Raw genomic sequence first — 17,106 nt, forward strand, 5'->3', positions numbered from 1 at the left:
GTGAAAAGAGTGGAGCATTTCGCAGTCAAAGAGCCGGATACGGTAGTTGGTAGAGACCAAAACCAGAGCTAAAAGGTGAGTAAATGCTGGACTTACATTTGTGTAGTGACCAGAAACCAAACTTCAAATGAATGTTTATGTTGCTTCATGTCTGCTGGATGTGTAAATAAGCAAGTGGTTGCCATATTTAAATTAGAAAAAGGATAATATATCAGCATTGTGTTCACTGCTTCTTGTGCTGCCCCCAAAAGGCTCAAACAATGCTGTAAGGTTTAAGTTTAGAGACCGATCATGGTCATGAGTACAATAAATAAATATCTTGGTAGGAAACAGAGGTCTTCCGAGACAAAGTCACAAGCTGTGTCGACCCAACTATCCACCCCGACCTCGTCCTGGAGGGGTTTTGAGATATCTTACCATTGTCATGGAATACAGCTCGCCTTTGTTCCTGACAGACAGACAAGAGGTCCTTATCAGGAGAATATAAACACACAGCATTTCATCAGACTGATGCTGCTTCTTCTCTGGGGAGGACAGACTTACATTTTGATTTACAAAGGCTGTGCAATTAGATGAACCGTCACACCGTCCTTTTGTAGGTTCTAATGGATCCTCAAAAAGCTGTCGGGGGGGAGGTGCAGACTTTCAGTCATACTTTGCCTTAAAATCTGCGAGGGTAACGAGCAATCTGCACAGATGCCCGCCTCCCCCACTAAACCCACAACATAAGCGTCAGGTTGATTCACAGTTATATCCGTTTCCATTACCCTTCTTATTACTCATTTCCTGGGATCACCTTCGTCTATCGCTTCCTCTAGTGCACAGTCAGGGCCCCATTTCCTGCCTGCACATGGCAACAACACGGAACCTTGGAGCATATGGCGGAGCTCTACAGCCTTCAACATGATGGATGTGACATCACATCCGACACCATCAACACCGCGTGATTCGCGACGGAGGCCCAGCGGGCCGGCTCCTCGTCCCCATTTACATTTTGAATACCTCAGCAATATTTAATCCATTAGGTTTCCTCCAGGGCCGATTAGCGGAGGGTTAATTAAAGATGTGATTATGCCGCTCCGAATTTATAATGGTACGCAATCCCTGGCCCTGCGCTAACGCTCGGGGCCTCCTGCTGACCATGACGACTGAGAGAACTCATCTAGAAATACACTACATCTCCCAGAATTTCCTCTCCGGGACCCTGAGGCTGGTGTGAGTGATGGTAGAGGAAGCCTTGCTAATTTATACAGATAGCGCTAATGCTCGGATGCAGGGGAAGGAAAAGTCATACTGAGTAATATTAAATCACTCTTAAACGGCTCAGCCTTCATCCTTCGGATTGTGAGAATTTCTGACCCGCGCCGTCGCCTAGCTAACACGCAGATTAGCCAGCTGTCAGCTGTCTCGAATCAGATGGACGGAGCCAAGTAAACATGGCTCGTGGCGACAACTTGAACTGTGACAATCAGTCAGTCAGGATTATCCGCCGTGGTGGGAGTAAAATGGCGGCACTACACATTAATGAGTTCACTGACGCTAAAAGGCTATACGCTAACATTGGGCTCATGGAAATGGGAAAGCAATCGCATGGATATTTTTAACTTCCATTAAGTATGTTCATTTTTAAGGTCCTAATCTTAACCCTCACCACTATGTCCCTGGCTTCAGCTGTAGGCTGGAGAAAAACGTGGCTGCATGATGGACGTTGTAAGTAGGTCAACGGAAAGAGAGCCTAGCTGGAGTTGAGTTGGGACAAGCAGCAACCAACATGACTCGCTGTAATAAGAGACATGTCAATCATGAAAAAATGTCCCAAAGCTCAATGGTGCATTCTGGCAGTCTTTGTCAACTTGTCAAGTCAAAAGGACAAATAGCTGGGTGTTACTCCCATAATTACCAGCCAGGACAGCAAAACTATTATTGTTTCAAAAGTATACTTATCTTCACTGTGTTCTGCGTTATACAAGCATATTGTAATAATGCAAGAGTTTGGATTCAGTAGTTGAAAGAAGAATTATTTGTTTGTGTGCAAGATACGTTTTTTTTTTTTCTCCATCTTTCCTTGACACCTGCCGAGCTTTATCACATTTTTTCTTGATTTCCACTCAACTGACAGCACACTCATCATGGTTCTCTGATGACGCTTGTTTGCAAAAAAAGCACAACAACTCTCACGCTCTCTCTCAGGGGATCCAACCTTAATGTTGACAACACTGTTTCAGTGATTATGCCAAGCCGCAAGAACAGAGTATTCTGGAGAAACAAGAATAATAAATTGGAAATATTGTCTCAAAATACAGGCAGCTTTAGTATAGAAATATCACGTCAGTTGACCAAAATTGTATATAATAAGTGGACGTAACATCACACATTGGTTTCTGGACTTTAGTTTTGAAGTATCGAGTTCTGCATTTTGGCCATTGCCATCTTAGTTTTTGGTTGCTGCCTTTTTGTTTTTTTGAAACCAGAAGTGACCCGAGAGGGTGGAGCTAAGTACAAGGATGCTGAATAAAGACACGTTTAGACTATTACTATTACTACTACATCACAATGCACTTTCAAATTAAACTGACAACACGCAGCGAAAGCTTCAAAGTTATCAGACGAAAACAACAAAACTCCCAGACCAGACAACACCATGATAGCGACCCGTCAATCACACGGTAGCCACGCCCTGAAGGATATCTGCTTCATGGTCTATTTCACTCTTCTACTGTTGAACCCTGCTGCCAACACTTGGTAGCATGAACACACAAACAAAGAACATACAACCCACTCAGTGATGCTGCCTGCCTGGTAGCTTCTGATGCTAGCAGCCAGTGGAGCCCCTGCACATCTTACTGCAGCAACACTGCAGTATGGTATATTAAGATCATACTTTATTCTATATGCATGTTCACTGGCGACTCCCAACAGACGTGCTCTGCTATACTTGGAATTCATTTCAGAGGTGTAAATGTGATGAGTGATCACATGTCCTACACAGCGACTGAACTCCATTAGACATTCAACACTGGGCTATATTCATGTGATCACTACCTCTAAGCAACCGCAGGAGTCAAAGGTTGCCGCTGACAACACAGAGCTCCCTCAGGCCGGCTGGATGATACATTCTCCCATAGTGTATTACTGCTATGATCAATCAGACACTGATTGTCTCTCTATGGGCCTGATGGAAGAGAGCCAGGTAGCTGAATGTTATAGAGGCTGGCACGGGATCAGGCATGCAGCTCAGTATATGGAGAGCAACTTCCAGCTCGAGTGTGAGAAGAAGAAAAAAAGTGTTTAGTTGTAATAAGCTTCAAACTCAGACACAGGGCAAAAAGTCTGCCACCGCTGTTCTCATTCTGATTCAATCACTAGGGCTGACTTATTTTCTATTTTAGTTTTTAATAGAAGTGACTAAGAGTGTCGAAAGAGGCTTATATTAGAAGCACCGCATTAAAGAAATGTGTGAATTCGGGGATGATTAATGCCAGAGAATTCTGAGAGCAATACTCAATATGCTAGTCAGAGCGTGACTTCACACAATCACACTTCCCCAGGAGTATGAAAGGAGCGAATGAACAAAATGGATGAATACAAATCTGAATTAAATAAGACATCCATATGTTTTTTGCTGTGAAAGTGTATTCAGAAATATAGGGGCTGCTTGGAATCCTCTACTAGATAACAGGCTGACGGCGGGTCACCGGCTGGAAAAGTTGTGTCTGAAATATGACAGTGACAATGAGTGTCTGACAATGGCTATCTGATTTGTATTGTGCTCACAATTAGCGACCGCACGGAGGCTGCCTATCCTTCAGCAGATACAGAGTGTCATATGTCTGGTGGCAATGGGGACTGAGGATGAACGCTGCCCCAGCATGTGAACGTCTGTCACAATGCCATCAAAGGACCTTTGTTTGGACCTTTGTTTGTGTTCCTGAGCCCTCTTTTAGGCTTCAACCAGTACCTTTTTATTTATTCACTGAAACTATAAGATAGTTGAACATTCTTCACACACATTCTTTCTCTATTGACTATTTTCATGGCACTAAATACATGTTATGAGCTGTTTCTCATGTTAATTTCAATGTCAGGCATGAGCAGCCTGTGAAATGGTATTTAGTGCTTGAGACACTGGATAGACTACACATGTAGCTATCTTACACTTATAACTGAATTGGATGGCCAGTGATCTCCCGTAACAAATGTCATTCATTTTGCAGTATTTGGAAGGCAGTGACCTCCGGGACTGAAAAGTGAAGCCAATAATGAAGTGACTTAAACTTGCACTCTCAGGGGACAACTCCTCCGGTTGTATAGAAGTCTATAGAAAATGACTCTAATTCTCTCTTGATTTATTACCTCGTAAACATGAGTTTATGGTCTCAATCTCTAGTTTCAAGTCTTCTATAAATCTCTCATAGACATGGGTTCTTGGCCCTTAAAATGATCAAATCCGAAACAAAAAGTAATTATGTACAAGCCAATACAAAGGTTACACCTTAAAATGACCTTGTTGTGTGTGAAAGTCATTCCTTAACCCTGGTCTTTCATTTCTAATCATCAGGCTGTTACTGTGACTAATCTCTTATCGTGATTCCATGTGACCTCTGACCGTGACTCTTCTCTGGAGGATGCTGAGGGTCTAATAATGTGGGCGGACTGTTTGTCCAGATCAGAGGGGGAATCATGGAAAGGTAACAATCCACAGCAAGGTGAACTGATCCGAGACGTGTGCCACAAAGACTGTCATCACGACGCTCAATGACTGCCTCAATGTTGCAGGTTGAACCTCCTCGACACATCGCGCTGTATCTCTGCTGAGTTACAGGTTGATAGGTCCTAATGCATTGTTTCCTCCCCCACAGTTAGCTGGTGCTCTCTGGCTCAACACTTTATTGGATTCATGTCAAGCTTTACATCCACAAGCATGTCGGACGTAAAAAACAATGGATCTTCCCGACGATAACCAGAGCGCTTTGATCAACAGCCTTTTTCTTTGTCATTTCAGATAATGTTATCAATGAGCAGCATTGTTTGGAATTTTCAAAGCCGTCAAAATAAACATCCGTAAATGAACTTCAACCAGAATACAAATCAATTGAAAGGTGCTCTTCCTTTGCGGCTTTGGCCTCTATGCATGCTAATCTATCGAGAAAGGCTTTAGCCAATAGTCACGTTTCTGACCTTGTTCCAATAAGAGCAGGGAGACTAAAGAGACATGCCTTGAACAAGGAAGGGGAGTCTGCACATACATTCCCCTCACTGAAAACCGACAGCGCATATGCTGATGATATTTCTATATCCATCAGGGTTTGATAGTCGGAGAGAGATGTTTGTTAAATATGATCAAACTTGCCATTCAACCTTTGAGGCAGAGAAAACACATCATGTCAGTCATTTTGTTCACTCTGATTCTTCTTCAGCTTCCACCTCCAGATCAGCTCAGGATGAGAGTGGGAGGTCATAGTTAATTCAATCATCTGTTTGTTATCCTGGTCAATCCACATATGCAGCAGGTCAGTGATCAGATTTCTACCATAGTCCCATTTTGGAAGGATGGTTTACTTATCTTACATGTATGAGTGATACAAGAAATGGCTTTTCCCCCCCCACAAGTCTCTTTGCAGAGGCAGATAAGAAACCCGGTTATGCATAGACTGTGCCTACCTACGAAGCAAAATAGTACACTAACAAAACATTCAACGGTTTAAAGATATTCACTTTTGTATTCGGGTCACTTTTAGATTTGCTCCCATTTGCAGTGACACGGCAGCATTTTTTACTTTGTGTCTTTTTCTCTGTAGCAAAAGTTGCTGAGGCTTGTTAGTATGAAAGTGTGTAGAGCCATGTGCCACACCAAACTGAGGCATGAGATACAAGCCATCAGTCCATCAGACAGGTGGGCATTAAACCACAGTCAAGGGGTCTGCAATCAAACTTATTTGAAAGGGAAAATGAAGGTGGACCCTGAAACTATGCCCTGAAATGTCAGTTACAAACAACTAACTGCTTCAACTTTGACCTGCTGATCCTACCTTTGTGGTGCACTGAGAGTATCTAACGTGCCAACTGATGGTTTGTGAACAACCTGTGCTGTTTGACCGTCCTTCTGCTCGTGTCTTTCGCTGTGGAATCTATTTTTAGCCATGTTGCCACATTTGGAGATCTCGAGTACCATGTTATCATTTCCAACTAAAAGCTAAAAGAGAAGAAAACCAAAGTTGTAATAAATCAAAGTTTTCCTTTAAATTATCCAGGAGAATTGTGTGGTTCTTTGATGAGGGTATTAGAAAAACACTATGAATAGGAATGTATTCGTTGTGTTAAAATACCCACCAATTCAAGGTGGTAAAACAAGCAAAATGAACACGTTGACTACCATTGTGATTCCAGGCTCATACCGTGACAAAAAACAGATGAGAGCAGCAAGAATAGCTGATTTTCTTTTTCCTTTTGAAAAACAATCCACAAAATTCACAGTGACTGCAACTAATGGCAGCGTTTTGCTTTTAATGGATTCTCCGAGGGTTTGCCGTAATTGAGAAACACATTCGTTGCATTAATTTTTTATCCCGACACCAAACGCATGAGATTATTCAGCTCCAATTGGAGTGAGAAAAGATAATGAAGTTGGAGTGTGACAAAGACAAAATGGTGATAGACAAAGAGTCAGAAAAAGGGACAAAGCACAAGAGACAAAAAAAAGAACAAAGACTGAAAGATGGATAATGAGAAAATCATTACCTCAAATTCTGTCAACTAATTAAAAGCCTCAAATCAAACCTGACACTTTAAGATACATTGTATAGCCCATTCCTGTCACAGCAAATTGTTTCTTGACAAGCAAATCCCACACACAAGGCAGACATGCAGACAGACCATCCTCAATAATCAAAGCCCACCACGGCTCTTTCTGGGGAGTGCAGCACTGCTTCACAGATTCCAATGAAGTCAGTCGGGTTTCAGTATCTGTTTCCATTAGAGACAGAGGCAGACAGAGGGTGGGAGAAGGGCACATCTATCAGCCCACACGGGAGCAGAGATTTCCCTCTCTATTGGAATAAAACTCCTTGGACACATCTTCCGTTCACATTTTTCTAAAATGCAACCAGTTACTATTGATAAGTGGAAGTAGTGCCGCAACACCTTATAGGGAGAATGTTGGGTGGATAGAAGGCTCTCCAAAAGGCTTCTGCCACATTTTCACTGAATGGCAAGCCAAGGCTCTCGTCAACTCGACTCACTCTTTTCCAATACAAACAGTTGTGGATAGCACCTCGTACCTTGTACTTTTTTCGGTACCACTTTGATGGAGGTTCTAAGCGAGCCACAATTCAGAGTTAAAACACTGCAGACCACTGATTGGTCAGAGAGAACCCACCCTGGAATAATCACTTAAAAATTCATTAAAAGTTCTGTTTATTCGTGAAGATTATCTTGCTGAACAAGTGTGTAAGTATCATAAATGTTTTCTGCAACAAGCCAAAATCTAATGTCAAGATCCCATTGGCTTCTTGTCCTGCAGCACTCGATATTGATAGTGAGTTTCAGAGTATGACCAATGAGAATTACATCATTTCCTTCTCTTCCCTGGAAGAAAAGTGTCCATCCCGTACAAACCGGAATCTTGATAGCCTTGCTAGCATTCAAGCATACATAATCTGATTCTTAACATGCTTTTCACTTCTTCTTTGTTATGCACCCAACCCCCCTAATGGCTATACACCCCTCCAGGTTGTAAGGTGTCCAATAATTTGAGAACCGCTACTCTTGACCACAATGGGGACAAATCCGAAAATACTCATATGAACTATTTCTTTCAACAGTGGCCTGCATTTTTAAAAACCCTCTGATGATTAATGGTTTCCTGGTGACAGGGCCACCGGATCAGACAAATAACCCATTTTCTCAGTCAGGTAGGGGGACTTATTGGCTCTTTTTTTATGGAATTTCCCCACATGTTTATGTCAAGAAATCAAATCTCTGAAAGAGAAGCACTTAGAGACTCCCCAGCTGTCTGAATGTAGTTTCTGACCCCTCGGTCTGACCTGCCTACCTGAGCTCTATGGTTTAAACAGACAAATAGCTTCCTATTCACAATGATGAATAATCATCAGCTCAACAGACACATGTAACAAACAAGCTCTCACATACCTATCCGATCCCACTGAGCTGTTTTAAGCCCAACGGTTCACATACTCTAGCTGTAGACCATCATTCAGTTTCTTGCTAACATCATGTTGTTGGACAGAAAGGAGTCTCTTTCCTGCCCAAATTCTTTACATTCTTCCTTGAAAGCAAGGGCCATTTATAGTGGATGGTCCGAGCTTATTCCCATGGCAGTGCCTTTCTAGAAATGGTCTGTTTCGCGTTGTTTCACCACAGAAGTCCCTCGCTGAACAAGAACATGGGCGATATCTTCTTATCCAAATAATCAACTGCCCTGTTGCCTAACACATGTGACGTTGATGACATCCCAGCTCCCACGTCCCTTTGCCAACAAAAATAGAGATTTCCCCAAAGTCCTCTCAATGGGAAAAGCATACCGTTTTCCCATTCTACGTCACACCACCAGACTACAGCTTCTCTTCTAGTAATCAAGGTTAATCTATTGTCATTCTACAACACATGTCTGCACAATGAAATGAAAGTTGTAGTCCCTTTATGATACACAAGAAAGAAAAACCCAACTCAGCTAGTTTTGATGGTGGAGTGAGAGTCTCACAGCCTGAAGAGAGAAGCTGCTCTGTAGTCTGATGGTACGACAGCTGATACTGTTTGCCAGACAGCTGCAGGGCGAACAGGCTGTTTGATTTCTTCTTTTTTTTTTGGTGAAAATATAATCCGCTACAATAAAAACACCTTCCGGTTGTTTTTTTGTGTGACTGGTGATGACATCATGCAATTCATGCCGTTGAACCCGAGTTTCACTTAAACGGCCCTTTCAATGCCAAGCGAAAGCATGAAGATTAACACGCCCAGTGGTAGAGGTCGAATTTGGCCGACGATATGCATTTCAAGTTGCGTTATATTGATCGGCTTTTTTTTACTTTTCCAAACTATCCTATTTACATCGTCCTTTAGAAGTTCACTACCGTTCAACCTCTACTCAGTTAAATGGTAAATAGTCTGTATTTGCACAGCTCTTTTCTAGTCTTCAACCACTTTTCTAGTCTTCGACCACATCATTCACCCATTCACACCAATTCACACACTGGTGGGAGGGGCTACCATGCAAGGTGCCACCTGCCAATCAGGACTAACTAACATTCACACACACACACCGCTGGAACCGCCTACGGGAGCAATTTGGTGTTTAAGTGTCTTGCCCAAGGACACATCGACGTGGACTAGCAGAGCCGGGGATCGAACTGTCAATCCTCTGATTGAAGGACGACCCTGCTCTACCACTGAGCCACAGTTGCCAGTTTATTAGGTACACCCTGCTGAAACTAATGCAGTCTAAAGCCGAAGTTGCAAGATTTTGCCAATTTCCGTGTACTTTGCATGGATGTCAGCATACCGCCAATTTGTAGCCTACCCGGACAGGTCGATGCACCCACTACACTACAAGTGGTAGTGTGTGGGATGTACTGCACATGTCCCCAAAGTGGACAGTAACAGAACTACTATGCATCTCTGGTGTCCAGCTGTCCGTGTCCGTTTGGAAGGGTAACCCAGGCTTATTACAACAGCCCTGCAATGCATTCCACCTTCAGGATAGTTACAATGTTCAGCTTTAGTTTAAACCGTTTTAGAGGTATTGATTCAGCTGTATGATCATTAAGGAGGATGACGTTTGTGGTGCTGTATTGCTTTTTACTGGGAGGTGTTCCTTATTGATTTAAAGAAAATGCCTAACACAAACACAATGTCGGACTGGTAATGAATATGATTAACAGTCTGGATCTCAGCAGGTCTATCACATATAGAGTAAAGGAATCTACCAGCCAGGCACAGCATCAACACGTCTGCCGCATCAACACTAAAACGCTGTCTTATCACGAATTCAATAAGCAATGCGACTGCCGGCTGCAGACACAGGAAAGGTTCCAAACAAGGGGTGACACAGATGACACGGTTAAAGTTCGGACCATATCAAGGTGTTGAGTCACGGATCGGATCGACAGAAATCAAAGTTTTTAATAATCCATATCGACTCACACAGAATTTTTTTATTATTGTTTTTTCACCACCGTTTCTAAAATAAATTGCGTCCGCACCAAAGCCAGTGTTAACAGTCAAGGATTCTAAATGTCATCCTTTTAGTTTGTTATCGTCATCTATAGTGGCTATTTGCATAAAATACACAATGCTAATGATTAGATGATTAAAGATTGTATTTTTATCATGGTCTTTGGTCGACAGGAACACTGTGATGGTGTTATTTTGCAGACCTGGTCAACATATTGATTCCTCTTACATTCTGTTCTGGTGCACTCGCACAGAGATAATCTGGTTGGTGCATTTGGCGGAGTCTCGTTTCGGCCGTCCGGAGGAGCCCCATGTGACGGAGACTGACCCTGGGGGACGTCTCTGAGATGAGAGGGAAAACCACCCCGCTCCACACATGAATATATTACACACCACATGCACTGAGTAACGGCAGGATCACGTCAAGAAAAAAAAAGAGGAGAAAAAAAAAAGGAATCAACTGCAATGCAGTCCTGACAACATCTGGCCAGGACAAGACCTTGATGAATAATTTGAGTTGAAAAATACGGCGTTCGACACTGCGGTAAAGCCCTGAAAACAGGATGACACCAGCTCCCAAACATCCACTTGTTTTCAACCTACCTCGTCAAAGCCGCTGTCCTCTTTCTTGAAAGCTGCAAAACAGAAGAAAGGAAGAGAGAATCAGACAGTTGCCTGTATTGACATCTTTTGAAGAACGAACCAAATAAAAAGAGTCTTAACGGTACAGATGCAGCACGTAAACCTTGTCACTGGAATTCATTCGGCACTCGTTAAAGCGGTGCAGGTCTGGGTTTGGATGGAGCTCACTAGTCCCTGGTGTCAACTCACTTCTCATCATGGAGTTTCATCAGAGGAGTGCAGAGAGCAACATTAACAGGGACGGAAACATCACTGACACATTCTACAGTGGGTGCAAAAAGAAGGACAAAAAAAGAGTACGACCATTTTGTTTTCACATGCGACCAAAAATATGTCATATGCAGCTAAACATATTCATTGATCTCACCGGAGCCTGACATTTAGCAGGCCTGTCTCTCTCTGTGTGTGCGTGTGTGTGTGTGTGTGTGTGTGTGTGTGTGTGTGTGTGTGTGCCATTTATTTGTTCCCCCACCTGCAGTCTGTCAAGACCTGCTCCCTTCTCTGCCTCTGATTGGCTCTGACCCCATATTCCTCAGAAAAGACAAACACTTTGTGTCTGTGTGCTTGTGTGAAACTTCGCCCTGTGCGACCCTAAAAACACACGGCTAATCCAAAACAAAGAGGTTTTTCATCAAGGAAAAATGATGCAGTGCTCGTGAGACCTGACCCCCCCCCCCCCCCCCGACCCCCCCTGGTGAGCTGCCTGATCCCGACCCAGCATCCTCAGCGGCGATGGGCTCATGTGGCTTAGAGCAGCAGTCCACCACGTACAAACAGGGAAAAGAGAAAAACATTTTTTTTTTGTTACCAAGCATCTCCATTAATCTGGGGATTAGAACCTTCTTCACATAAAAGGTGTGTTATGACATCCTAATATCTTGGCAATCGCATTCACATGCGTTAAACCCCACCCCCAAGCTGCTACTCCGGTTAGCTGTCCAGCTGTCAGAGCTGCCATGGAGCCCACACTGTCACTAACTCCACTCTCAGCATAAAGATTAGCTCATTTGGGGGGAAAACTCAATATATATGGAGATATAGCCGGGATGTCAAACCGACACAGCATCTCTAAAAGATGAAGATAGAAGCTAAAGCTACAGATGACATAGTGAATCACCACATTACCTGCAGATCGAGACAAAAGACGATAAAATGAAGTAACAACACTGTTCCTGTAAAGTCGCGAAGGTCTTTATTCAATGTCACAATCATTAACAAGCTAACGCATTCAGTGTACCTTCAGTAGCTAGCGTAGCATACAGGTGCTAACAATGGTTAATGGTGCGCTAACGTGGTTGGCTGGTTCTACTCTGTGATTGGCCAGGTTGCATTAGGGGGCAGGACTTTCCAGGTAATTTGTTCTTGCGATTAATATATAAAATGTTCCGCGTGAACCAAATATCTGAAATTTCCACACGTCAAAAAGTGTATATGTTATGTCTGCATCCACCATGACAATCCACTCGGCTCCTCCCACTGATTGCAGTGTTGCATCAATATCCTTCATATTCATGAGGGGGATGGACCGTTTAACTTTGATTTCTGAATCACTCTCATAGCTCAATAAGCTTGAGAGCATTACTAGCAGGAGTTATTAACTCCTCATGATGATTACGTCGTCTGAGGAGAAAGGCTGATGGCAAAAGGACAGAGTGCGGCTGAGGGGGGCTGCTTCATGGTAAAATGACTTTTTATTACATGTTTATGTCGGAATGAGTGTTTGGAAGCATCGTGAGTTAAACGCCTGCTTCCTTCCCCTCAGAGGGTGAGTACACACACATTCCCCAAAGACTCCCCAGACACTCCAGACGGCACAACCACAGCCACACAAACGCACACTCGATACCATGGATTAGTCTGCAGGTACACAATGGAGATGCTGCACCGGCTGACATGTTGGATTTAGTGCTCATTGTGCAGGAAACACATTTCAAATGTGACATGATTATTCAAACATTATTTCGTCACCGTGGGGATGAACGATTTTAAAGAGACGAAAATGAGTTGTGATTTTTTTTCTGACCGACGTTGCGATGTTTTAAAATTGCAAATATTTTCTACTCATTAAACTCCAGTCCTGTATGTGTGTAGTTTCATATAAAGCATTATCACAAATACGACTTCACCTTGTGGTTGAGGAACGTCTCCTAAACTAAGCCAGGTTTCTAGGAGGTGCCGATTCCGTCTCACTACAAGTAATCTTTATGCTATATTTATAGCCAGAAGCGCATACAGAAAATAATAAAAAAATGAATTGAAGGCCTGTATAAAGGAAAATGCTGAAAAGGAAAAATGAAGGATGAGTAAAAAAAAGTGCTGCTTCTCATCACGTTTGAGAGCAAAACATTAGGGAGCCAAAGCTCTCACACAGAGACATGTTTTCACTGGGAACAATCAGAGCTGCAGAATACAGAAGTGGCTTCTCCTGAGCTCCAGAGCTCTTCTCCAGGAGCTTCACTCTCACATCGGTGGACTTCTTTCACACCACATCCTCAGAGCACCTTTCAGGTTGCTTTAGTGAAGATCTCCGTCTAAAAACACCTGAACATACTTCAGTAACCATGGCAACATCAATCCACATCAATAACAGCCAAGTGGGGACGGTGGGACAGACGGACTAAATATTGAAACTATCGCTGTTATCTAACATGACTCAACGACTTGGAAGCATCATGCATTTATTGAACATGTATTGATTAGTCTATCACACCTTTAGATATTATTCTAACATTAAAAGGAAGGCTCTCTTTCTACCATCTGGGCTCAAGCTGATTGAGTTTGGGCTTTTAGGGAGCAGTGCTCCCTCAAAGGGTTTTGTGAGACAAAGTGAGCGCAGCTACACAATAATCGTTTTTTTATGTTGTTTTAATAATCTTTGGAAGCCAAAATCAGAACCGGAGATCAAAATATAATGAATGGCCAGTACCTTCATAGTTACCCCTGCACCACTGTACCTGTCTGACCAATCAAAATGTGACAGAGTGGGTTGGAGGACGGCCTGCACACTGCCAGCGTCCACCAAACGCCCACTTGTCACCGCCCACTCCGGAAGGAGAGGGCGGAGTTCTCCTGCAGGCTCGGCCCAGGGAGGAGCATCTCCACCCGCCGCCCCGCCGGCGTTCTGAACCATCTCAATGCAACAACGCGTACTCTGGATCACACGTCCACGTCGTGAAGCTGCCGCCTCGCTCTGATCCGGGGGCCACTCTGCGGCTCCTCGGGAGCGGTTGCGGGTTAATTGCCTTGCTCAAGGGCATCTCAACGGCAGTAACGCAGAGTTAATTTACTTCACTGCCCAGATTCCTCTTGCAGGTCCAGGGATCATCAGACCGGCTATGACTTTCATCACTAATAACATTGTTTTGTACTATATGAACCCTGCACCAGTCCACTAACCAGGTTTGCTGCTGTGGAAAATCAAAGCATGCACAGTGCATCATGTCGCGGGGGCCATAACCTGACACGTGACGAGGGCCCGCCCACCCAGGGACCGGTTGGATCAACACTGTCACAAGGAGGTAAACAATAAGGCCGGCTCTTGAACGTGCTTCGTTAAAGCGTCCGTGGAGCGGGGGCCCGAGAGCCGATCGATGCTCAGATCTGTTGATTCGGATGAGAGGAGAGACGGCCAATAGGAGATGAGCGTCGGCAGGAAAGTCAATGCCAATCTCTCTTCTCCGGCATCATCGACCCAAACTCACTCCTGTTCATTTCTCCTCTTCTCTCATAGGCTGCATCCAGCAATTCATTCCACACACATATAGACACACACACACACACACGCACTGCTGCAAAGGGCACTGAACTTAAGATCTCTGCCAAGGCCCTCTGTGTGTTTGTGTGTGTGTGTGTGTGTGTGCCTGTGTGTGTGTGTGTGTGAGAGAGATGAACTGGGATATGATGGCTGCACCTTGACAACCAGTGACGTGATGATTCCTGTTCATGACATACGTGGTTACTTTAGCAGCAGAGCATTCATCAAATTGTGATTTAATCACATAAATATCAGAATTGGTGTTGATGTCTCACATAAGTCTGAAGAAGTTCATATTTTGATGACAGTATTTGAATGGATCCACATTTAAAGTAGAGGAGTGCTCATTTCATCATGTCATACTTCTATCTTGGACTTTTTAATTGAACATGTTTGCATGCTTTAATGTTCAATAAACTATTGTTTTCTCCTCACACCGTCTGTCTGAAGACCTGTGTTCGCCGTCTGTCTTGAAAACGCTCCGTTTTAGCGCCTGTCTCTTTAAGACACCCTAGTCTGCAGTGATTGGTCAGCATATTCCAGTTTTCCGCATCGGAACTGTGTGTCAGCTACACATCACAGAGTGTTTGGATCATTTCACAGTATTATAGCCTTTATACATGCTTTATGATAAATAAAGACATGAGGAATACCCCCTTCGACAACACGGGGCCTCTCATTACATACTTTTTGTTTTGGTCTTGTGTTTATGTCAAAAACTGAACATAAGCCAATAAACGGTTCTCAGCTTGTAAGAACTCTTAATAGCGGCCTCAAAGGTCGAGCCGACAACAACATGAGTCCATCGCGCCTCTTTCACGGGAACTCGGACATAGATGGTAATCGACGATGACGGCATGTGTTGGCATACAAATAAATGTCTGTAGGATAAATGTATCGTAGGATCAAGCAGTCTACATACGGGATCGGAACGCCATGATGAAGATGATGATCATGATGATGATGATGATGATGATTTGAGTACCATAGGTACATCAGCAGCAGAAACGTCAAAGGTGTGTTTGTGGTACTGTGGGTCAGTGGTTAGCACGTCCGTCTTTCAATCAGAGGATCGGTGGTTCGATCCCCGCTCACGGCCACGGTCAAACTCAAGGCTCCTTATCAATAATATTAGTTTATACTGAGCGGAATGCCGTCAGTCAAATGAATCAACTATCTTTGAGTCAAAAAGTGTTTGTCTTTTTTAGTTCCTGTGTGTTATGTGATGGTAAAGTGAGAGGTTAGGGGGCGCAAAGCAAGAAACTGACAGATGTCACCTTGAGTTTAAGGACCGACTAATCACGGAAATCTGAAGATACATTTTTTTTTTTTTTTACCTTCAGCCTAACCCGGCTGGTTTCGTCCTGGGAAATAGGAACGAGAACAGTTGGCTCTACTTAATGTGTCTTCCATAACAGGGACATTTCCCTACAAATGAGTTTGAACTCAAGCTGAGGTCAAGTGCCCTCTATGTGGGATTAGAACTTAATTAAGAATAGATAATGATGAGGATGATGGTATATGTTAAACTACGATGATGATGACGGTATTGCTGGAGAAGCATATGTGACCTGATGGTGGGAATGAAGCAATCAAACTTAAATGCAACAGCGGATCTCCAGGGAAACATTCCATCCCCCGTGTTGTCCTCATAACTCTCTATAAACCACACAGTTTATGAATCGGTCTCCTCGGTCTCCAACAACAACAACACAAAAGGAGCTGAGCTGAAGGAAATGTGGCTGATGTAGGTTTTCCATGGCTGCTAACCCCAAACTGTGACCAGACATCATCCTCTCGGTCGAGAGGGGGCATCCTGTGCTGCTGGAGACATATGCCTCCTCTCACATTACGCACAAAGAGCTGGGAATTAAAAACACGTGCCGTTTACTCACCAATACTCCTGAAACTCTCCGACAAAGTTCTCCTCAACTTTTTCATTTTGCCGATTTTCTGCGGGGGCTGGGAGGCTGGCATCAGGTCGCACATTTCTCTCTCTCTCTCTCTCTCTCTCTCTCTCTCTCTCTCTCCGCGTGTCTCTCTCTCTCTCTCTCACACTCTCCACACACCGAGTTTCGCAGCGGACCGCCCGTGTGGTTTGGAAGCGGGGAAGGAGGACCGGTCGTTCAGCCTGCCCTGCGGGGCTTCTCCAGCGCAGCTGCAGCGCTACTGGCAAACAGGAAACGGAGCCCCCCTCTCTCTCTCTCTCTCTCTCTCTCTCTCTCTCTCTCTCTCTCTCTTTCTCATCAACTAGTAACAACAAATGCCTTCTTTGGGATTTTCTCAAGAGCGCAACTACATCTCCAAAAGAGGCAATAAAAGTCAGAAGCAGCCAGGCATCCGAGCTGGAAACCGTGCGTAATGCGCCGCGCCTCCCCGGTGCGTCCCTTTACGTCAGATTCGCTCTTTCTTCTCTCGGCGTCCCGTTCGCTCCCTGCTCCACCGCAATCTAGATGTCATTTTTGGGATTCTCTCTCTCTGGTTTCGAGCCCCCCCCACACACACACACCCCCGCACCCCCC

The 17,106-nt window shown here is 44.0% G+C and overlaps 1 protein-coding gene across 1 annotated transcript in view; it reads right to left on the minus strand.

The window, feature by feature from the left end:
* cdk14 (cyclin-dependent kinase 14) overlaps positions 1-17,106 on the minus strand; it is a 150,594-nt gene extending 133,488 nt beyond the window's left edge. Inside the window, exons 1-2 of the mRNA XM_034528777.1 lie at positions 16,480-17,106; positions 10,792-10,823 (exon numbers count right to left, since the gene is read on the minus strand). Of these exons, the coding sequence (XP_034384668.1) occupies positions 10,792-10,823; positions 16,480-16,573 (126 nt within the window). The 5' untranslated portion in view covers positions 16,574-17,106. The remainder of the gene's footprint in view (positions 1-10,791; positions 10,824-16,479) is intronic.

Source organism: Cyclopterus lumpus, chromosome 25 (genome assembly GCF_009769545.1).
Source record: "Cyclopterus lumpus isolate fCycLum1 chromosome 25, fCycLum1.pri, whole genome shotgun sequence".
Lineage (NCBI taxonomy): Eukaryota > Metazoa > Chordata > Actinopteri > Perciformes > Cyclopteridae > Cyclopterus > Cyclopterus lumpus.